The sequence below is a fragment of the Heptranchias perlo genome, chromosome 37 (assembly GCF_035084215.1).
Source record: "Heptranchias perlo isolate sHepPer1 chromosome 37, sHepPer1.hap1, whole genome shotgun sequence".
Classification (NCBI taxonomy): Eukaryota; Metazoa; Chordata; class Chondrichthyes; order Hexanchiformes; family Hexanchidae; genus Heptranchias; species Heptranchias perlo.
The window spans coordinates 600,124-624,330 of NC_090361.1; the positions used below are offsets into that span (position 1 = coordinate 600,124).

At 52.5% G+C, this 24,207-nt stretch overlaps 1 protein-coding gene across 1 annotated transcript in view; it reads right to left on the reverse strand.

The window, feature by feature from the left end:
• Positions 1–1,122: 1,122 nt before the first annotated feature.
• Positions 1,123–24,207, reverse strand: part of dnm2a (dynamin 2a) — a 41,087-nt gene continuing 18,002 nt past the window's right edge. Inside the window, 13 exon segments of the mRNA XM_067972891.1 lie at positions 1,123–1,685; positions 8,665–8,889; positions 11,127–11,362; positions 11,830–11,997; positions 12,761–12,872; positions 15,109–15,218; positions 16,017–16,130; positions 19,356–19,367; positions 20,111–20,162; positions 20,835–20,905; positions 21,140–21,154; positions 21,156–21,227; positions 23,420–23,558. Coding sequence (XP_067828992.1) covers positions 1,646–1,685; positions 8,665–8,889; positions 11,127–11,362; positions 11,830–11,997; positions 12,761–12,872; positions 15,109–15,218; positions 16,017–16,130; positions 19,356–19,367; positions 20,111–20,162; positions 20,835–20,905; positions 21,140–21,154; positions 21,156–21,227; positions 23,420–23,558 — 1,366 coding nt within the window. The 3' untranslated portion in view covers positions 1,123–1,645.

A 24,207-nucleotide genomic window follows, 5' to 3' on the forward strand; every position in this document is an offset into this window, starting at 1 on the left:
AATTCCCCAGAGTAACCCCTCCCCCCAACTCACTCCATACAATTGCCCAGAGTAACCCCTCCCCCCAACTCACTCCTCACAATTCCCCAGAGTAACCCCTCCCCCCAACTCACTCCTCACAATTGCCCAGAGTAACCCCTCCCCCCAACTCACTCCATACAATTCCCCAGAGTAACCCCTCCCCCCAACTCACTCCATACAATTCCCCAGAGTAACCCCTCCCCCCAACTCACTCCACACAATTCCCCAGAGTAACCCCTCCCCCCAACTCACTCCATACAATTCCCCAGAGTAACCCCTCCCCCCAACTCACTCCATACAATTCCCCAGAGTAACCCCTCCCCCCAACTCACTCCACACAATTCCCCAGAGTAACCCCTCCCCCCAACTCACTCCACACAATTCCCCAGAGTAACCCCTCCCCCCAACTCACTCCATACAATTCCCCAGAGTAACCCCTCCCCCCAACTCACTCCATACAATTCCCCAGAGTAACCCCTCCCCCCAACTCACTCCATACAATTCCCCAGAGTAACCCCCCTCCCCCCAACTCACTCCATACAATTGCCCAGAGTAACCCCTCCCCCCAACTCACTCCATACAATTCCCCAGAGTAACCCCTCCCCCCAACTCACTCCACACAATTCCCCAGAGTAACCCCTCCCCCCACTCACCCCATACAATTCCCCAGAGTAACCCCCCTCCCCCCAACTCACTCCATACAATTCCCCAGAGTAACCCCTCCCCCCAACTCACTCCATACAATTCCCCAGAGTAACCCCTCCCCCCAACTCCCCAGAGTAACCCCTCCCCCCAACTCACTCCACACAATTCCCCAGAGTAACCCCTCCCCCCAACTCACTCCATACAATTCCCCAGAGTAACCCCTCCCCCCAACTCACTCCATACAATTCCCCAGAGTAACCCCCCTCCCCCCAACTCACTCCATACAATTCCCCAGAGTAACCCCTCCCCCCAACTCACTCCACACAATTCCCCAGAGTAACCCCCCTCCCCCCCACTCACTCCATACAATTCCCCAACACTGCAATTGGCACTTTAAAGGTCAGCAAATTTTCCCACAAAGTTCTCCCAGAAATCTTCATAAAATGGACAACAAAACACCAGCTGAAGAGATTTTATCCGATTTATTTTGCCTTCATCTTTCTACCCCCTTCCCACATTCCCAAATTCGAACCAATTTTGCTAAAGCTCATTTTGAAACACCTTTGCCCTTGGAATTAACTCTTTGATTATCAACATTAAAGGGTATGGAAATCTTAAACCAGCCTCACTATAGAAAATTCAACCTCAAGTATAAAATAAATTAGATCAGATCCCAAGTTAATTGATCAATAAATATTATACAGACAAACCCGTCCTGTTCAGGTCCATTATAGTTGCAGCTTTCAAAAATCCCACGTAACCCTGGGAGGCGAAGGGAGGACAAGTGACAGAAGAATCTGAGTAGCAAAAGGTGCCCAGGCTGCTGGGGAGAGTTTGTGTTACTAAATCCACACTGAACCAATGTGCAGGGAGCAGCAGGTGAGAGTCTGGGTGGAGAGTATTCACAGCACCTGGGTGTGCGACTGTAATTACAGATAAATAGTCTGCCAAAACAGGTAGAAAACAGAGTGGGACTCCTTCAGTAGCCGGGTCTGGAAGGCACTGCTGGAGGTGGGCGCCTAGACACAAGAGGAAAGCAAAACGTTAACAAGGTGAAGAGGTGAGGAATCTTAGAACAAGTCTGATCAAGAAAACATCCTTTACCTCTGGACATACAACAAAAGGCACACATCAAGAACGTCTTGTTCGTTCCTTACCTGTGAACATGGGCCTCACTCAAGTGGATGAGCTGCTTCACACAAGTCCATCGCCTAGAAGCAGTTTCTGTGCCACGTGGGGATGTTTATATTTTGTCTCACCTACAGTAGGTTATGTACAGCAAGCATACAAATCTGTGTACATGTGAGGTACTAAGGGTTGTCTACTTGTGGCCTGTACACTGACCTGTATATGGCAGCTCTGCGTGTGGGGAGGATACGGACACAGGTCTGTTTGATTCAGCCAGTCCATGTCAAATGAAGGCTAATTACGTTCACAAAGGTGAAAATATTCTCACCGGAGGCACACCCCAACTTAACCTTCCCCCTGCTGTCAACTCCACTGTAACCCACTGACAGAATGAGAGCGATATCTCTGGAGCCCAGTCTCAGTCTCAATGAGTCATGTTTCAGTAACTTGAGGTGTTCAAAATTATGAGATAGAGCAGATAGGGAGAAACCGTTTCCAGCGACAGGAGGGCCAATAACCAGAGGACACAGATTTAAGGTAATTGGCAAAATAATCCAGGGGGAGATGAGATATTTTTACTCAGCGAGTTGTTCTGATCTGGAATGCGCTGCCTGAAAGGGAATTGGATAAATACTTGAAGAAAAATTTACAGGGCTATGGGGAAAGACAGGGGAGTGAGATTAATTGGATAGCTCTTTCAAAGGGCCAGCACAGGCACGATGGGCCAAATGGCCTCTTTCTGGGCTGTACCTACTATGATCAACAGTTGCAGTGTAAAATATAACTTATAAAAATATAACATCAAAATGTTCCAAGGTCTGACACCCTCTACAGCGAGCCAAATGATTCGTTTGCATTCTGTAAATTCCGACTGGTTAGAAAACCAAATGCAGGAGGCCCGGCATCCCCAGACCGCACCAGGCTACTGACCCCCTCAATAACCAGAGTGGTTAACCCCCTGTCCCAAACCCCCACTGAGCAAGCACAGCAACCCATCTCTCCACCCCCCTCCTGCCCCGAGCCTCAGTGTCCCCTCCGTGCCCCCCACAACCCGAGCTTCAGCATCTACTCCAGCCCACCCCATACCAAGCTATCAGCAATTCCCCCCAACACTTGCCGGGGTTGGACCTCCCCCACCCCCCCCCGACAAACCGAACAGAGTCAGAAAACGGAAGGAAACAGATGACAAAGACACAAGAGGAAGGCTCCTTCTGTCCATCCCTTTATTTCAGCTCATTACCGTACAGAATGCAGGCACTTCATTTCAAATCAGTAACAGTCAATAGAATCACACACCAGGAGTGAGAACAAACATTCAGTTCTCCGTTAACTGGAGCAGGTCCCTGAAGGACATTTGATGAAATCAGTGGGAAAGGTTTCAGTCACTGCATTGTAAAACACCATTAATTAATTCAGTTATTTTCTCTAGAAATTGTAGTTTATAGAAAGATCTTCAGCATCAGTGATCAGTTTCTGTCATTTTTATTACTACATAAACCAACAGGAGTTTAGAGCAGCTCATCTCATGCAGATATTGCAGCAACTTTCTGCTCAGACACTGCCCGTCTCCCAATCCACAAGTTACATTCTCTTTATTGCAATAGTGATAAAGCATCAAGGATTAGAGCCAAATGCCTCCAGAAGATTCTCCCTCTCAAAGTTGGAGAAATTAGTTTTGATTCAATAACTAATATATATATTTTATATAAAACTGGTCCCACCAACAGTAGGACACTAAGACACAATCATTAGGATGTTTGAGAGGATGGTTTCTAGAGTGGGGCTGGGTGAACACTGCATTTAACCCGCTCCCCACGCAAACTCTCTCTCTCTCTCTCTCTCTCGAGTGTTGCGCCAATCTCTTCTCTGGCCAATTCTGCTTTGCACAACTTCACCCGGGACTTTGTTTTTTGGTGGGGGGAGGGAAATTTAGTGTGACAGGAGTCCCTCGTTATTCTTAAACTGCTCCTGGTTTTTCCTCATCTAAACAAACTGTATTTTAACTCCTACAAAAGCAACAATTTCCTGCAAACTTTCCCCCCAAACTTGCACCGACTTCCCTCCCCCACCAAAAGAAAGCTGTTGATTTAGGAGGGGTGTTAATGCCCAGTTCAGTCTGGGTTAGCAGTTTATTTCCCCCACACCCTGCCCCGCCATGGGCACAGACCCCACGGCAGAGTATTCCAATGCAAAAAGATGAACAAACTATTTACATCGGCAAAGCTGAGGAATTTGCGCTTGTGACAATACTTTAAATCAGGAAGCAGCTTCATAACCAATGCTGGAAAACTGGGAAAAAACATAAAATGTTGGAAATACTACAAGTTAATTAATATTTAGAGAGAGACAGTTTAACCAGTCCCACTGCAAGCATTGCCACCTCATTCCCAGCTGCCAATTTGTGCATTTCCAGCATTTTGTTTTTATTCCAGTCGACAGCTCTGCTCAGGGAGTCACTGTTACCAAAGGGAAGTGAATGGGGGGCGATGTGGCAGGGCACCCGCCCCCCGCACAGGGCGAGAGGTTGGGGAGGGGGCAGATCTAGGAGCTCAAGGTGTGGGTCAGTTATTGCATTCATCGTACCCGCTGTTCTGCAGCTCACCCCATTTAAAGGTCGTTTAGTACACTCCTTTATCAAGAGGCTGGAGAATATTTGAGATTTTCCCTGGCCTGCCAGTAGGTATCAGTTTAAGATATGAGGAACCTCCCCCCACCCTATCGGTTTAGGAACAGACCCCGAGTCACAATACTCTGCGCCCAACAAAAACAAGCAATTATCTGGACAATATGACAGAATCTGTGATGTACAGAGACCGGTTAACAAGCAGTACCCCACACAGTACCTCCCTGGGTGATGCTGCTGCTTCCCCAGTTTGCTTTGCCTCTGATATCTGGCGGCATTTGTCACCTCAGTGAGAGGTAACAGCCGGTGAACTGACCTTGGAGAAGAGATGCAGGAACTCAAACATCCAGAATCGTCCCAACACTGGTCGCTGGGAGGGGGACAGATAACTTTTCAGTCACCAGTCAGCAGCGTTTACCAAATGAAGGTGGTTGAGTTTTATAGCTGGTGCATTTTGTAATTTTCAACAGCTGAGGAGACAGCAAAGGAGCTGAACTCTGAACCCAGCCAGGCACAGGTCACAAGTCAAAATTCAGCAGTGAGCAAACAGCCACCAGGAGACAGATTGCTCGCGTCTAACAGGCCAACAGGACCAGGAAAGGCTGAAACCTTGAGTCGGCACAGCCACTGACCAAGCTCAGCCTGTTACAGACCAGCCCATGGCAACATGGAGGGAGGAGGAATGTGGCACTGGTCGGGTTTCTGCACACTCTGTTTTACCAAATGAGGAATCTGGAAGGATTCAGGGAACGTGATTCCTTGTTTGAATGGAGTGGATAATTGTACAAGTTACACTGCTTAATTTTTAAGAAAAATCAGTTTTTATGGCATCCAGGCTTTCTCTGTCGAATAAATTCTTGAAATATATATAAATGAAATTTACAAACTCATCCACATTCCTGAACCTTGGGTCCTGCAGTCACAGATCAGAGGATATGTCTCTCATTACCGGAGTTTAACAAAGATTCAAAGCTCACAATCAGATTCAAGTCATTGTATTTTCACACAAAGAACCCGTCAGCCACTTAAAACCTTTGAATGCAGTCAGTGCATGGCTCATAGGATCTCATTCCCCCACCCCCCCGCCCCAGTACATTACCTTGCTAGGGGTCTATCCCTAATAGACCACCCCAGGCAGAAGTTGCTCTCCTTTATCCCTCCCCCCACCCACTATTACCATTAACCCCACCCTTGTGGTTCTCTCCAATTACCCCCCCACCTGAGCCTCTCTCCCAGCCCCACTCTGTACCGTCTTTCCCCAGTTTTGAAGGCCACAGGCTGTGAGGAAGCAGGAGACACTCGCTCATTCAGACACCCGTCACTCACTTTGCTCTGATTGCAAGTAGCATCTCACAGTGTAACTGGGATGGGACAGAGTGTGGCTGTCAGCCATTTCACCCCCTCGACAGAAGGATGTCAGACTTTGGGGTGCAGGAGGAGACAATAATGTAAGTAGATGCCCTGAGACAGGACAAGATCACCTGGTTATAATTCCTTCATTTGCAGAGTCCCTGGGAACTATGATCCCATCGGATGGAAAATGGCATTTCCAGACGGTTTAGTTGTTTATTTGGCGAGTGCAAAGTTTCTCAACAGGGCAGATCCCACCCCCTAAACACGGTCCCCGAGGAACCAGTGAGTGAGAAAGGGATGGTTTCCAAGGGTCTAGTGTTGGGGACGGGAAGGAAACAAAACAAAACAAAAAAGGAAATCCTTGTTTAAAGAAAGTTCAGTTATGAACATTTTGTTGCCCCAGTTAGTGTGAAGAGCTCGGAGGTCTGGAGGAGACTGTGGGTCCTGCCCTTCACACTCTGCTAGTGCCACTCAGCCGCGTTGTATGCATGAGAATACGGTAGGCTAATCACTGACTATTATCTTACTACAACATATGCTTCACAGATAAATGCCACTTTTAATCATAATGCTCACTTTTACAACAATGCCTCGGCCGGTTCGATTATGGAGGCCGGGTTGGTGCAGCGAGTCTCTGCTGGGAGACAACAAAATGGGGTCAATATAATGGGAAAGAAACAGCAGCAAGTCAGGGTTCAATTTAACACATGGTTACAGTAACCCCCCCATATAAAGAGCACAGCAGTCAATACAGAGCTAGGATTTGCTTTTATAAGCTCACCTCCATTGTTACATAATTTCACACAAAAAGGACTTTGAAGTAGCAGAACTGCACTGAGCGTCCGCACAGGAGGGTGGGGGAATAAAAAGAGAAACGCTGCAGCCCACTGTCACCTGGCACTGCAGACAGACAGGACAGGACAGGACCAGACCAGACAAAGACAAGACAGGACCCGCGGCTCAGTTATTTCCCCCTCTAACCCGGGGTGAGAGGCCAACTGGAGCCCCAACTGTTGCCCCTTCAGAGATCCCGCACAGATCAGGTATTGAAAGACCACCAGTCCAGTCTGAGGTTTACACTTTATATTCAGTAACTGTCAGGTGGAGTCCCAGATTCTCCCCGATCTCCAGCCCCAGCACAGCTCTGCATCAGTTCGTGCAGCCCCCAGTGCATTAAGTCCCCCCCGAGAGCTCCAGTTATATGGCACGCCTGCAATTACTAGTCACATGGCACAAAGTCACCAATATAAAAAGGGGTCAGAGCAACATAAAAATTACAGGCCCCCGTCATTGAGTTAGACTCTGTACGCAACACTTGCACTCGTTCTCAGGGCCACAGCTCCTGTAGTCTGAGTCTGTGGCAACACCCCATGGCAAATGGGGCGAGACGCAGTTACTAACAGCCCTTCCCAAAGTGAAGCAATCCGATGGCCCGAGGCCAGGGCCAGCAACCCTGTCTCCCCTCCCTCCCTCCCCCGCCCCCCAGGCAGGGTCAGAGAGGCTCATGTGTCAGACTGCACCGAATGACGTGCTGAGGAAGGACATGTGAAAATTCCACTAGAGAGAAAAACACAAACTCAACTCAAAAATCACAAACCACCACAAGATGAAAACAGACCCGATATTCCTCATTAACAGGCATTATTCTACACACAGTAACTGCCCTGACAAGAGTTTCCCGGTCACCGAGTAACATTCGCCCATACCCAGACCACAATAAACGCACTAACCCATCCGAAAGACAAGCAAAGACCACCAAGCCCATCCCCTCCTCCGAGCCCCCGCCTGAAATGACTCTTGGCCAAGGGGAACCTTATTTTGCTGCGAGGCCAGTTCATTGGTACAGAATGGCAATCGGAATGTCTCCCCCCCGCCTCCCCAATGCACTCTGCGCACTGTCCCCGCAACCCGCCTCTCCCCCGCCCTCCTCGCGACCCAACCCGCCCTCCTCGCGACCCAACCCGCCCTCCTCGCGACCCAACCCGCCCTCCTCGCGACCCAACCCGCCCTCCTCGCGACCCAACCCGCCCTCCTCGCGACCCAACCCGCCCTCCTCGCGACCCAACCCGCCCTCCTCGCGACCCAACCCGCCCTCCTCGCGACCCAACCCGCCCTCCTCGCGACCCAACCCGCCCTCCTCGCGACCCAACCCGCCCTCCTCGCGACCCAACCCGCCCTCCTCGCGACCCAACCCGCCCTCCTCGCGACCCAACCCGCCCTCCTCGCGACCCAACCCGCCCTCCTCGCGACCCAACCCGCCCTCCTCGCGACCCAACCCGCCCTCCTCGCGACCCAACCCGCCCTCCTCGCGACCCAACCCGCCCTCCTCGCGACCCAACCCGCCCTCCTCGCGACCCAACCCGCCCTCCTCGCGACCCAACCCGCCCTCCTCGCGACCCAACCCGCCCTCCTCGCGACCCAACCCGCCCTCCTCGCGACCCAACCCGCCCTCCTCGCGACCCAACCCGCCCTCCTCGCGACCCAACCCGCCCTCCTCGCGACCCAACCCGCCCTCCTCGCGACCCAACCCGCCCTCCTCGCCCCCACGTGCCCTCCTCGCCACCCGACCCGCCCACCGCGTGCACACTATTAACGAAGTGCTTAGTGACAGAAAGAAGCCGTTCACAGTTGTAGCATTAATGAGAATTCACGACTCTAAATAAAGTTAATTAAATGCAGCAGGAAATGCTGCTCAGCTGCAGGAATCCTCCCTCATGGTTACACCTGCACAGGGTAAATATGATGGGCTCATTTTGGACCCTGCAAATCTCGTCCTCAGACATCGGATTGCTCCGCCCTACATTGGGATGTGAGTAAGTGGAGGGGGTGAGAGTGGGTGTGTTTCTGCCAGTCAGTTACAGCAGGGTGGGGTTAGCAATCTACAGAGGTCTTACCTGGGCACCCCTGGAGGGCCGGGTGGGATCCGAGCCGGGCGAGAAGGAATCTGAGGTGGAGCTCCGAAGGCATCGTTCGTGGGCATGGGCCTCGAGGGGATGGGCGGGGCTCCAAAAGCTCCCACAGGAGTCGGTATTAATGGAGGGCCTGGAGTTGGACCCCTAACCCCGGGGGGCCTGCCCGGCGGACCGGCTGTCGAATGTGGCCTGCGCTGAGGAGTCGGGCTGTGAGAGAAACAGAAACTTCAATTACAATCGGACCTTTCAACCAAGCCATCGCCCAATGTCACAGCTTACACTGACCCCCTCCCCCCCACACTGGGGGCTGAGGATTTGATTTTTGTAGTGTTGGTAATAAAAGCTATTAACATTTATTACTGAGAGTTTGATTATCAGAGGTCTCAAGACTCCCAATGTTGGTGTTAAAAGGCCAGGTGGTGAGTTATCACTCAGCCACAGTAAGGTGTGAAAGCAAAGGCCACGGGCCCAACAACATCCCGGCTGTAGTGCTGAAGACTGTGCTCCAGAACTAGCTGCGCCTCTATCCAAGCTGTTCCAGTACAGCTACAACACTGGCATCTATCCGACAATGTGGAAAATTGCCCAGGTATGTCCTGTCCACAAAAAGCAGGACAAATCCAATCCGGCCAATTACCGCCCCATCAGTCTACTCTCAATCATCAGCAAAGTGATGGAAGGTGTCGTCGACAGTGCTATCAAGCGGCACTTACTCACAATAACCTGCTCACCGATGCTCAGTTTGGGTTCTGCCAGGACCACTCGGCTCCAGACCTCATTACAACCTTGGTCCAAACATGGACAAAAGAGCTGAATTCCAGAGGGGAGGTGAGAGTGACTGCCCTTGACATCAAGGCAGCATTTGACCGAGTGTGGCACCAAGGAGCCCTAGTAAAATTGAAGTCAATGGGAATCAGAGGGAAAACTCTCCAGTGGCTGGAGTCATACCTGGCACAAAGGAAAATGGTAGTGGTTGTTGGAGGCCAATCATCTCAGCCCCAGGACTTTGCTGCAGGAGTTCCACAGGGCAGTGTCCTAGGCCCAACCATCTTCTGCTGCTTCATCAATGACCTTCCCTCCATCAGAAGGTCAGAAATGGGGATGTTCGCTGATGATTGCGCAGTGTTCAGTTCCATTCACAACCCCTCAGATAATGAAGCAATCCGAGCCCGCATGCAGCAAGACCTGGACAACATCCAGATGTGGGCTGATAAGTGGCAAGTAACATTCCCGCCAGACAAGTGCCAGGCAATGACCATATCCAACGAGATTGAGTCTAACCACCTCCCCTTGCCATTCAACGGCATTACCATCGCTGAATCCCTCACCATCAACATCCTGGGGGGTCACCATTGACCAGAAACTTAACTGGACAAGCCACATAAATACTGTGGCTACAACAGCAGGTCAGAGGCTGGGTATTCTGCAGCGAGTGACTCACCTCCTGACTCCCCAAAGCCTTTCCCCATCTACAAGGCACAAGTCAGGAGTGTGATGGAATACTCTCCACTTGCCTGGATGAGTGCAGCTCCAACAACACTCAAGAAGCTCGACACCATCCAGGACAAAGCAGCCCACTTGATTGGCACCCCATCCACCACCCTAAACATTCACTCCCTTCACCACCGGCGCACTGTGGCTGCAGTGTGTACCATCCACGGGATGCACTGCAGCAACTCGCCAAGGCTTCTTCGACAGCACCTCCCAAACCCGCGACCTCTACCACCTAGAAGGACAAGGGCAGCAGGCACATGGGAACACCATCTGCATGTTCCCCTCCAAGTCACACACCATCCCGACTTGGAAATATATCGCCGTTCCTTCATCGTCGCTGGGTCAAAATCCTGGAACTCCCTCCCAAACAGCACTGTGGGAGAACCTTCACCACACGGACTGCAGCGGTTCAAGGCAGCGGCTCACCACCACCTTCTCAAAGGCAATTAGGGATGGGCAATAAATGCCAGCCTCGCCAGCAACGCCCACATCCCATGAACGAATAAAAAAAATGGGGAGGGCTTTGTTCATGAGTGGGAACATTGCTGTGGAAAGACTAAGTACAGGGAGTGCTATGTGCCTCAGGCTCAGCATTCATACTGTTTAAGTTGTTCCTGGGACCACGGATGTTGCACTGACTCCGGGTCCACGGATGTTGCACTAATCTCTCACCAACCTGCAGCAGACACAACTAGTCCTCAACCCTCAACTCAGCAGAACAAACCGATCTGACACACAAACACAGAAAGGAAAAAAGGACAGAGACCAGAAGAGACGAAGAGGGGAATGGGAAGAGAGAGACTGCGTCGGAGAACATGAAATGACGATTGGTCAGACTCTTGGTAACCAGGTCAGTGAACGAGACCGAGGCTGCAATCTGCTTCTAACCTGGACTGTTGGAGGGAGTAGTCCAGGATTCTTAGTCCCCTACCCCCCACACTTCTGCCTACCTGTGTCCCCCTGACTGGCCGGCGAGCCAGGAGTCGTCGACTGGGGGAGGCAGGGGGGCGCTGATGGTGGTGGTGCTGATGTCCCCAATGATGTGAAGTGCTTCTTTGATGGCGTGATACATTCTCAGCATCTCATCTCGCCTCTGCGCCTGCTCAGCCGATTCCTCCATTAAGCTGCTTTGGTCCGTGGAGGAGTAGAGGAACGCGAGCAGCTCGGAGTGGATGAAGTCCTTGGTCTGTCACAAGAAAAGCAGCCAACTTACATTTGGTGTTTTCTGTGTTCTCCTACCCACCTCCCTCGCTGGGGTATTGGTTTTGTTCACCCCCTGCAAGTGACAGCCAGTGAGCGTCAGCAGGCAATGTCACCATCAACAGCACTGTGGATGAGCCACAATTTCCTCCGGCCGTCATTTTCAGCCCATGAAGCAAACTCCCTTCCCTCACCATCGATTCCATCCCCCTCCTCTCCCCTCCCCGGCCACTGTCTCAGGCTGAACCAGACTGTCAACAACCTCGGTGTCCTATTTGACCCTGAGCTGAGCTGCCGACCCCATATCCACTCCATCATCAAGACCACCGACTTCCACCTCCATAACATCGCCCGTCTCCACCCATCCATGCTTTTGTTACCTCCAGACTCGACTATTCCAACACCCCCCCCCCCCCCCGCCTCTCCCTTCTTGTGCTCGACAGTAAAACCTACATTGTTGATCATGAGGTGCATGATGGTCTTTGGCATCAGGTCCCTGATCGATTTATTGACAATCCCCATGTAGGAATCCACCAAGTTCCGAATTGTCTCCACTTGTCGCTCCAGCTGTGGGTCCATGGAAAACGTGTCTGGGCAGCTGCCCCCCTCCTCATTCTCAGCCTACGGAGTATCGAGAACAAAGTTAGAGCAACACCAGAACCTGCAGCTCAAACTCTCCACCCGCTTCCTCCCTTCAGGATACGGACTCTGCTGGGATTCAGGGCCAGTTACCCCCAGTGCTCATTCTTCCTGCACAAATCTAGGGAGTGCCAGAAGGGTATGCAACCAAGAGGGGCATCACAGCTTACCCCCCCCACCCACACACTTTCCAGCCAGGGTCACTGGACAATAGTCGTAGCAAGACCCAACTAGCTCAGCACTAACCAGACCGCCCAACCTACTCGAGATGATTCAGTACCAGGCCAGATGGTGCATCTACCCACTCTAACCAATACTGGTGCCTTCAACACATGGACAAGCTCCCCTTCCCACAGTGGGAACGGCAGGAGGCCATTCAATTGGATCATAGCTGATCTGTACCTCAACTCCATATCCCTTGATAACCTTACCCAACAAAAACCTACCGACCCCAGTCTTTAAAACTCCAATTGTCCCCCAGGATCCTGAGCCTTTTGTGCTGGGCGAGGCAGGGGGTGGGAGGAAGAGAGAGAAAGAGAAAAGAGTCCCAGATTGCCACCACCCTTCGTGTCATTGAACTTCCTGCATTTACAGAGTCCTTGTATGAGTGGATGGAGACAGAGCCAGGTGTGAAGGAGCAACTACTTTTATAGCTAGGTACACGAATTAGACACGCACACACCACGGAGTGACACGAGGGGAGGCAGCAATACGAGCTTCCGACAAACACAGAGCTGTATCTTACATTCTCCTTCTCTGGATAGACGCCAGCCCTCAGGAATGAAGCTTTCCAACTGTCCACATCCTCTTGGGACTCGCAGGCCAGCTCGATCTGCCGATAGTCCTTATAAACATTCCTAGGAGAGAAAGAGATGGTTAATACTCGACACTCGCACAGCAGTGCTGCGAAATACCGAGATAGCACCCCAAGAACAGACACAGGGAACAGCTTCAGGAACATGGTCCATTACACTGGGATAACAGGAGAAGCTTTAGGCAAGTAATGAGGATTGTAGCAATAGGGTCTCTCCTGCCCACATCAGTTGGTGCTCTGCACAGGTTAACTCAGATCCCACTCCGAAACAGACAGATACAGAGCAGCAGGTGGAAAACTGGTTCACCGTCGCCCCAGCAACCAGAGGTTGGGGCCAGCTCACAAGGTCTAAAGGAAAGTGGCCTCGAGCCCTCACCACACCGACTATTTGTGGGTCAGCTCAGCCAGAAAAGTTGAGCTCTCGGCCAAGAACTTCAGCAAACTGCAGACAGACGGTTTCTGGGGTGATGCTGAGGGAATGTTTTAGCGCAGGACTCAAGCAGCCCAGTACCGTGCGCCCCCTCCCTCCCCAGTACCGTGCGCCCCCTCCCTCCCCCCTCCCCAGTACCGTGCGCCCCCTCCCTCCCCCCTCCCCAGTACCGTGCGCCCCCTCCCTCCCCAGTACCGTGCGCCCCCTCCCTCCCCCCTCCCCAGTACCGTGCGCCCCCTCCCTCCCCCCTCCCCAGTACCGTGCGCCCCCTCCCTCCCCCCTCCCCAGTACCGTGCGCCCCCCCCTCCCCAGTACCGTGCGCCCCCTCCCTCCCCCCTCCCCAGTACCGTGCGCCCCCCCTCCCCCTCCCCAGTACCGTGCGCCCCCCCCTCCCCCCTCCCCAGTACCGTGCGCCCCCTCCCTCCCCAGTACCGTGCGCCCCCCCCTCCCCCCTCCCCAGTACCGTGCGCCCCCCCTCCCCCTCCCCAGTACCGTGCGCCCCCCCCTCCCCCCTCCCCAGTACCGTGCGCCCCCTCCCTCCCCAGTACCGTGCGCCCCCCCCTCCCCCCTCCCCAGTACCGTGCGCCCCCCCCCTCCCCCCTCCCCAGTACCGTGCGCCCCCCCCCTCCCCCCTCCCCAGTACCGTGCGCCCCCCCCTCCCCCCTCCCCAGTACCGTGCGCCCCCCCCCTCCCCCCTCCCCAGTACCGTGCGCCCCCCCCCTCCCCCCTCCCCAGTACCGTGCGCCCCCCCCCTCCCCCCTCCCCAGTACCGTGCGCCCCCCCCTCCCCCCTCCCCAGTACCGTGCGCCCCCCCCTCCCCCCTCCCCAGTACCGTGCGCCCCCCCTCCCCCCTCCCCAGTACCGTGCGCCCCCCCCTCCCCCCTCCCCAGTACCGTGCGCCCCCCCCTCCCCCCTCCCCAGTACCGTGCGCCCCCCCCCCTCCCCAGTACCGTGCGCCCCCCCCCCTCCCCAGTACCGTGCGCCCCCCCCCCTCCCCAGTACCGTGCGCCCCCCCCCCTCCCCAGTACCGTGCGCCCCCCCCTCCCCAGTACCGTGCGCCCCCCCCTCCCCAGTACCGTGCGCCCCCCCCTCCCCCTCCCCAGTACCGTGCGCCCCCCCCCTCCCCCTCCCCAGTACCGTGCACCCCCCCCTCCCCCTCCCCAGTACCGTGCACCCCCCCCTCCCCAGTACCGTGCGCCCCCCCCTCCCCAGTACCGTGCGCCCCCCCCTCCCCAGTACCGTGCGCCCCCTCCCCCCTCCCCAGTACCGTGCGCCCCCCCCCCCCCTCCCCAGTACCGTGCGCCCCCCCCTCCCCAGTACCGTGCGCCCCCCCCTCCCCCCTCCCCCCTCCCCAGTACCGTGCGCCCCCCCCCTCCCCAGTACCGTGCGCCCCCCCTCCCCCCCTCCCAGTACCGTGCGCCCCCTCCCTCCTCCCTCCCCAGTACCGTGCGCCCCCTCCCTCCTCCCTCCCCAGTACCGTGCGCCCCCTCCCTCCTCCCTCCCCAGTACCGTGCGCCCCCTCCCTCCTCCCTCCCCAGTACCGTGCGCCCCCTCCCTCCTCCCTCCCCAGTACCGTGCGCCCCCTCCCTCCTCCCTCCCCAGTACCGTGCGCCCCCTCCCTCCTCCCTCCCCAGTACCGTGCGCCCCCTCCCTCCTCCCTCCCCAGTACCGTGCGCCCCCTCCCTCCGCTCAATCAGACCAGCTAGCTCAGGACAGACTAGGGATGGAACCTGGGACCTTGCGGTTTACGGTTCAGCTACTCACTGAACCAAACAGCGACTCTTGAGTTGGGATGTTTGCAGTGAACGGGTATCTCAGGCAGTTCTCAGGACATCTGCTTGGCACTGACCTGTGCTCCGTGTTGAAGATTGCGAAAACGTGCTTGGTCGACATGAAGCCTTTCTCCACATCCTTCAGCTTCAAGTTGTCGAGGGGCAGCATGTATTTCTTCTCCTTCTCCTGCAACAGTCACACACACAGCACCATCACCAAACTCTGCAGTCACACGGTCACACTCACCCCCTACTTCAGTCCTCCTCTTGACTCTGCTCCCTCCTGCTCGCAAAAACTTACATCTACACAGTCCCTTTAATGCAGAGAAACATCCCAGGGCTCTCCGCACAGGCAGAGGGGGAAGAGGGGAAAAATGGAAGGAAGGTCAGGATATAAAAGATGTATTACGATCGCTGTTTAGTCACTCCCCAATTACACTGACTGCAGCCTTAACATCAGGATCGCTGACAGCAATGACTGTAGATCAAGCTCCATTCCATTATTCTGGCCACGTGTCCCCAGAATGATGGAGGCATTTGCACTGCTGCTCAATCCCTCCCCTCTCCAATTCCTGCTTTAGTGTATGCGGTCGACCATTCCCCTTTTGCAGTGCGCTGCGTTAAACACCCAGCTGCAATGGGTTCCTCAATCACTCCAAGAACCCAGCGCACAGACCAGAGGTTTTGGTTTGCGCACTGTCTGGTTTTGAAGCGGTGTATTTAGTAGTTGAGGGACTGTACTCCCTCCCTCCCTGTTTAAAGGATATCCCAGTGCTCCACAGCAACAGCTGACAGCACAGAGTGTAGTCCAGCCATGGGGCAACACACCAGGCCCACCGGCAACATTTGGACATGTGACCCACTGTTAGCAGAACAGCACCCTGACCAAAAATGAATGAGAGAAGAGAGGCAGAGGGAAAATATCCCCCTCCATTACAATTTAATTTGAAATAGATGAGAATGAGAAATGGTTGGATCTGCTCACCTCTTCATCCTTGTACCAGGAGAGTGACTCTGCTGTTAGCACAAACCAATACTCTTTGGAGCCTCCCTTCATCAGGCTGATATTGTTGATGGTGAGCCAGCCCCTGCGGATCACCTAGAGAAATGGGTCAGCAGAACCATCAGTGCATGGGGTATCGAGCTCAGTCTCCCTCCCAAACCCCACCAACAGTCCTGTTACTGCCTCACACCCCCATTTCAATGCAGCACAGTAAAAGCTCCACTTTGTTAAACACAAACTCACACACAAGGCAAGTACCAGCTCTCTCACCTCATATCCTCTCTGTAACTAGAGGTAAGAAAATATTACACCTTGTGGCACAGGATTCTCCTCCCCCACTCCCCACCTGCCCTCAGATTAATCTAGGCCCAACACCCCAACAGGAACAGGTCCTGATCTCCACCCAGTGACTCCAGCTGGGAACCGGTTCTGTGGAGATCAACTGAGATCAGGACCTGGCTCAGCCGCGATGCCCTCAATGTCCAAATATCCTGTCACTACACTCGACTCCCACCGGAAGAGTTTATATTTGGAGGGGCCAGTGCCCAGGGAACCGTGATCCAGAAAGATTCTGCACCTTCAGGAGGGGAGGAAACAAAAACGAGGACCCAATACTAAATAACAAACATAACTCTAGGTTTAGAGGAACCTGTGATGCGTCACACTGGTCTTTAGTCTCAGGTCAACATTTGCTGCACAACTGGAGCATTCCAGGGTTAAGGGGCTCCCTCGGTCCAAGAGCTGGAAGACATCAATCAGCCGATCTCAGGGCCACAATAAACCTCAAGCACCCACAGATAAACCGATCGGGCGGTTTAAGAGCCCCACCTCGTACTATGGGCCCCCTCCTCTCCCCTCTCCCCCCACCCCTCACACTATGGGCCTCTCTTTCTCCCCTCCCTCACTCTCCCACAGGGTTCACTACAGTCAGATTCTACCTGGTACACCACATTCAGAAGCTTCACAGATACGGGGCTGGTTAGAAAGCGGTCAACACTTCATGGTTAGTCAGACTAGTCTTAACCAGTCACCTTGCAGCTGGAAGCAAAGTGGGTGCAAGAGGTGAGCAGTTTCCCACAGTCTGCAGAGGTTACAAGTGAAACTGCTTCACGACGAGGGGGGCGGGTCTGCTGTCTGTTAATTTTGCAGAGACAAGTTACACAAAACAAAACTAGTTAATCAAAAACAAACTTGGTTAGTCAGCTGCTACCTCAACTACAATCAGAGGAGGGCTGGGATCTTAATGACAACTTGCCTCTGACTCAGCCCCAAGGGACGGGGACCAGGTCCCTGAACCACTGCAATAAGCACCTCCCGGGGACAATCCTTCCACAACACCAACATCTGCACTCCCAGAGGATCTACAAGCTTTAAAAGGAAATGTTGAGCCCAGATGTGGATTATCATGCTGCCAGATGTGGTTAAGACCCAGATCTGCACAGCAAGGCCAGCTCACAGATTGAAACAGTTTCTATTTCCTTTGTGCAGATCACACAGAACAACCCAATATGGAACAAATCCCATCCTCACTGGCATGAGAGGCAGCAGGCAGGAAGGAGCAGGAGGACGACTCCCACTCCACAACACTGTGGTGTGCTGGTGTTTGATTGCTCAGTAAAGCAGTGTGAATTGAGGGATTAGTTTATTGGAATAAAGAGGCCATGTGATTAATGTTGCAAGTTTGAGACCACAGCAACCAGCTTGAGCCGATGATAACTAAACTCCTCAAACATCTAGAATCTACATGTTCAATAACTTGCTGTGGGGGCACGTGGGAGAGGAAGTTCGAGGTAACAAATGATACTGAAGTATTGCTGCAAGGGATCAGCGCAGTTACCAATCTCTAAATTAGACAGTTTTAAAAAAAAGCACACAGCAGTCCCTCAGGAACAGGGCGGTGCCCGACAATGGGGGTAAACGCAGCGACTGGCTATACACCTCGGGAGGATCCCCCAGGCAAACAGTGTACAATCAAAACCATGTCCCATTGCCAGGTAAAGAGTCCCAATTGGACAAAATGGCAGCTCCTTAATGTAAATGCTTTCAGTCAGCTCCACTGACCGAGTGCCCGACTGGCAGCAAACTTTAATATTCAAATGTGTCCTGCCTGTTAAACGTCGAGAGAGAGAGAAGGTCTGTCCAGAAGTGAGAGAGAATGTTTCAATTTCATTGTAACCAAGGCTCAGATCCAAATCATTAACCTGACTTGTGCGCTTCAGATGCACAGACCTGCTGCGTATTCCCAGCATTCACAGGTTTACTTTTCATCTTTTCTGAAGAAACTTTATTGGTGTTGTGAGCTCGGGGGCAGACCGGTACCAATGCATCACCGGCACTCTCCAGCACCGAGCTGGCAGTGTCTGCCCATCAGCCTGCTGAAGAAACAGGGCAGGTGGTGGGATGTTGAAGCACCAAATACATTTCTAAAGACAGAGCAGCACCTGCAGGATTTCATTTTTCCGAGCCTCTTCAGCTCTACATCCAACGTAACAATTCTCTCATTTAAAAAAATGGAATCCCCTTAAATCAATTTTAAATGAGAAGTTTGAGAGCCCCTTCATGTGATTTAAAATCAGTTTTCTAGTGCAGAGATTGGGCAGAGTGGAGATCTGACACAGAAATCCCAATGAGTAGCAACAGACTTGCCACTTGCTTCCTTCTTGTATCACTGCCTTTCCAATCTCTCACAGCTCTGGGACATTAACAGCTAATTGGAAAGTTTACAGAACCGTCAGTGGCACTGGTGCAGTTTGGAGTTAAGAGTTGGTGATTGTTAGCAGTAATCCAGCCCCAGCACGGAGCCAATCAAAAACCAGCTGCCAATACTGGTGAAAGTAGGATTAAATTTGATTGAGAAATCACGGTGCAGACCCAATCCCGGCGTTTACAGCTCACGTGCAGGATCCCCGCCATCCAGTCAGGTGCCCAGGCTAACAGAGGGTGGGCCAGGAACTGGAGAAGCACAGTCATTATTCCATCAGCTGCTCGGGAAACAAACTGGGGCTTCTGACTAAACGAGTTGATGAGCGAACTGTGAACTTGTCACATCGATCGGGCCTACACCAGCCAGATACACGGAGCAAAGATATCAGAGAGCATGCTGATTAAAGTAGATCTGGCAATTCAATTTCTGAAGAAAGGATTGGAGAACTTGGATTATCTGATTATAAGAGCAGAGAAAAAGAATGAAATCCAAAAGAAAATCATTGTAACTGCGACTGGACATCAGAGGGAAGGCCCAATCGAAACCCTCCTCTCAAGACAGACTGGATTCAAAAACAACTAAACTACACAGCAACACACAACACAAAAGGTACTTACCAGGATCTCACCCTTCAGCAGTGTTATAGTTTAAGGGAGGCAGGAATATCAGATGATAAAGTGCATTGAGTGGGGGAGGGAGAGCAAAGAGGTGACAGCAAACAGTGAGAAAACAAAATGATATGCAGTTATTACACAGTCACGGCGGCAGGGACTTCAAACAGCTGAAAAATCCAGTTTGCTACAACATCTGTTAGCAAAAGGCACCAGTTTGCCCAGGTGCAAGTCACATTCTCAAATCAACATTCACTGGATGCTCAGGTGCAAGGGCAGGGAGTGGGACCGGGAAGGGACAGGGAGTGGGAGAGGGAGTTTAATGGGGGGGGGGTGGGGGGTGAAAACTGGAGACTGGACCCTTTCCAGCCAGTAATAGAGCTCGTGTTGGGACAGCTCAGGGTGGGAAAGAGGGTAGGCAAGGAGGAAAAATGTTCAATATGTGGCCACCTGCTTGCTGACTCGCTGCAGGAGCAGAGCCTCAGAGGCCACAATGAGGACTCCAGCTCCGTGCTCTCGCTCCCTGTAGTTCCTCCTGCATCTGACCAGCCAGTGAACTCCAAACACTCAGCAAAAAACTGTTAAAATGATGCATTCTACATGCAAACTAATAGTGAAACACAAGCACTCAATCCAAATGTTATCCAACCATTCACTCATGCAAATCAGACTCTTTTCCAACATGGTTCCCCTTTGGTACACAGCAGGTCTCCTACACACTAACGGTCACTAAAGCCAGTGAAAGGAGTCATGGTCCCTACCTGGTTTGGCACAGCTCGTTTCTTTGTTAACTGGCTACTCCTCTGTTGTGCGCTGGAGGAAAGAATAGCGAATCATGTCAGCACCTCATACCTGCACAAACCCACTCACCGCTAGTAAATCCCTCATTCTCTCCCCTCCCAACACATGCTGGGGTACGTCACTCCCTCTTTACACACAAGCCTAAACATGCTAAGGGAGCGTTAGCAGGCCACAAGTCCGTGGGTGGCACCCAATGCTGGCATAGGTGTACTTTCTAGAAGGATCCCAACCCCAGAACCTCTTTCCCCCTCTTGCCCCAGTTGCTGCCTTGGCCGAGGTACAAATCAGCCATGATTTGGCAGAACAGGCTCGAGGGGCTGAAACGGCCTCATCCTGTTCCTATGCTCCAGACCAGGAATCGAAGTTAGGACCTTCCTGATCTGTAGGCCTCAACTGCATCAGCTGGTACATTCCCCACTGAATGCAGAAACCCCCAGACTGTGTGGGAGTGAGGGGGAAACCTACCAACCAATAATCAACATTATACCAGAACTGACCGCCTCCTTTGACCCAGCTCAGTCCCTGAAAGGCAACAGCAACCGAGAGTCTGTCTGCTGCCCAGGGGTCTCCACAGCCAGTTAGTTGGTGACTCCATTCCGGTGGGGGGGGGTGGGCTCCAAACAGCGGGTGGGGCACTCAGTTTGCTCTTCAGTTGATGCAGCAGGGCCAACGTTCAGCACTTACTTGGCGAATCCAATGAAGTCTTCGTGGTTTGTGTTGATGTAGGACAGCTCGATGTCAATCAATAACAGAATCTAGGAGAGAGATCAGGTACAGGTGAGAGCTGCTGCAACCAAGTCAGCTCCACATCCAACTCCCCTCAGGAGGTGTACACACAATTAAACCAGCCCAATTAGTGACCAATTCTGAATGGCAATATGCTATTACAGGAATAACCTGTGCACAGATTGCACAGGAGCAAGGCCTTCGTAACCCACAATCCCACCCAGCAGCCCGCACCCCGCCCGGAAAGGAGGGTCCTTACTGACCTGGTCCTTGGTTTTTTCCCTCCCGGTCCCTGACGTGAGTGGTTACGATTCTCTCTGTTTCTTCTCGTAACCTGGGAAAGGAGTTCAGCTGTAGGGAGAGGAAAGCAGACAGCACTGCAGTTTGCTGGGGTCTAACTCAAACCAAGAGTCACAAACAGTGCACCACAAGTGATCAGCAGTCACAAACAGGTCAGTAACAGCGAGAGAATGAACCCAGCCTGGGCTGGAGCAGATCGGGCTCACCATGAAACACAGCAAGCTCGTTCCCATCACACATCACAAGGGAACAGAAATCAGCAGGGCTGGAAGAAAGCTTTGATAAAAACACACTGGTCACCACATAAACTGACCCAAGTCAATTTAGAATAAAATTTCAATTGAACAGCCTGCTCTGGGTGACCATTCAGCTTTATTCAAAGCTCCATCACAACCCAACGAATCAGCCAGACAAGACAGGATGGTGCAGAGAGATGAACAAGTATTAAGGACAGTAAGTACAGAATGAGCAGGGTCTCCCAGTGCGGCCAAGCAGGGACACCCTGTGGAGCAGAGAATAGGATGCAAGGGTTCAGCAGCAACCTTGACAATCCTCGTCAACACTGCCAGGAGCCCAAACTACAGGAGCATTCAAAATGGGAAACCTTGGATCAGAAGAGATGTGAGCAGCAGAAATGAGAGAGAGGCCAGACTGATGGAGCTTTCCCAGCTGCAGGGAGTCCTCCGCAGAGTGAAGAGGACACTGGGTACAGTTAAACTCCCCACTGTAACAGGACAGGTCAATGGGAAAGCTCTGGGAAGGACACAAATCCATGTCATACTAATGGTGAGAAGGTTCGCGCTCTCTCTCCATTTAACCACAGGGGTGTGAAAGGGAGGCCGATCTCTCAGGGTATTTGGGGACCATCCAAAACTGTCAAATTGAGCTTTAAATCTCCCGGTCTGGAGAGCAGGAAATGCGAGCTCTCGGCTGCAATCCTCCGACAGGGACAGCACTTAGGGTTGGAGGTCAGCAGTGATGGGTAAAGGCAGGACAATATAAAGTACTGACACTGGTTCAAATTATAAACTCCGTGAGGCTGCCCCTGGGCACTCACTATAACCCATTAACCCCCAGTTTACATTACAAACCCCAAAGTTAACACTTGGGCAAAATTCTGGGACAAATTAAAGTGGGAATTTAAAAAAATTAAATCTGGTATATACACTGCGCCCCCCCCGAGAACGTTAAAGAAGATTTTTCTAGTCTCACGTTCCCCACTTCCCTCTTCCAGAGAGGGTTAGCAGGATAATCGACCGTGGGTAGCATCACAGCTAAGCCCGATAATGCTCTCAACCGATGCCCACTGGATAGTGATGAGGAGCAGGAATCCTGGCCGATATTCTCCCTCTAGCCCATGGGTACAGAGTCAAATTGTCGTGCCTCTCTCTCCTCCCGAGCTGGGAAACAACTAACTCAGAATAGATCAGGGATGGAGCCAAAACCCTCCCTGGTCTGTAAGGCTCAATTACTGACTAAACTAATGCACTGTCATTAGGGAGAACCTGTTTCTGAAAGTCGTATCCTCCTGCACGTCCCTATTACACACTAGGTCGTATCCTCCTGCACGTCCCTATTACACACTAGGTCGTATCCTCCCTGCACGTCCCTATTACACACTAGGTCGTATCCTCCTGCACGTCCCTATTACACACTAGGTCGTATCCTCCTGCACGTCCCTATTACACACTAGGTCGTATCCTCCTGCACGTCCCTATTACGCACTAGGTCGTATCCTCCTGCACGTCCCTATACACACTAGGTCGTATCCTCCTGCACGTCCCTATTACACACTAGGTCCTATCCCCCTGCAGTCCCTATTACACACTAGGTCGTATCCTCCTGCACGTCCCTATTACACACTAGGTCGTATCCTCCTGCACGTCCCTATTACACACTAGGTCGTATCTCCTCCCTCCATGCTAAAAGATTACAGTTTTACTGACTGCTGCCTTTGGGGATTTGAAGCCAGACCCTCCTGTGTGTATCGCTGCCAATGTCAGTTCAGGGTTACACAGACTCTGCAGACTGTGGGGGACATGTACTCCCTCCTACTAAACAATGCAGAACCGACATCATTGCTATATCTGCCCATTGTGCTCAGGTAACTGGGCAAATCTCCTCACCTCCCTGAAGGTGGTTAGAAATTGAAGGAATGAGATTAGTGCCCCAGAGGACAGCCTCACTTTATACAGCTCAGTAATTTATAAACAGTCCCACAGAAGTTTCAGTGATATTGTTACCTTGTCGCTACACTTTCTGACGACAGTGGCCAATTCGGAAACCACCATATCAATGCACTTCAGGCACGGCTCCTTCAACTTGTGCACCTGCTTTTTCACTATGGCTTCGAACGCCATGTCTGGGGTGAACAGCCCTGTCCTACACACAGCAAGCACAGAGCAGAGAGAATAGGGGGCAGGGACAGGATCAGGGGCAATGTGGAAACAGAGACACCAAGATAGAGCGAGCAAGAGAGACATAAAAGGGGGAAAAAAAAACAAAATAGACAGAATGCAAGAGAGTTAGCACGTCTATCATCAAGATCAGCAAACTGAACCAAGACAGGCCAGAGTAAGCAGCGCCATGGAGCCTGTGAGGAAGAGTCACTGCCCAGGTTCCAGGAACAGGAGGCAGCCCTGCAGTTAAGTGCTTGAGCCCTCAGTTCCCACGGTTAACATTTCTCCAGTGGCTCTATCGGAGCTAAATTTAATCAGCTCAAGTGTATGACTGAAGGAGACAAACCAGCCACTATCTGTGCCCTTGGGGTTGGGGAAGAGGGGGAAATCGGAGTGGCACGGATTTCAGCCTCGACTGTCTAAAAAAAGATGGGTGGGGGGGGGGGGGTTTAAAAGAGCGAGGGGCTAGGGCACGGTGCTGCCTGCAGTCCACCTGAATGGTGGAGGGGGAGGTGCCATGGGGCAGCCTCAGCTGTCGCTCCCATCATCGGCTGGTGACTACTTCAATCACAAATTCTAGATAAGTGTGATCCTCCTACAGGCCCACAGCGCTCTGCACAGGGCCCAGCCCA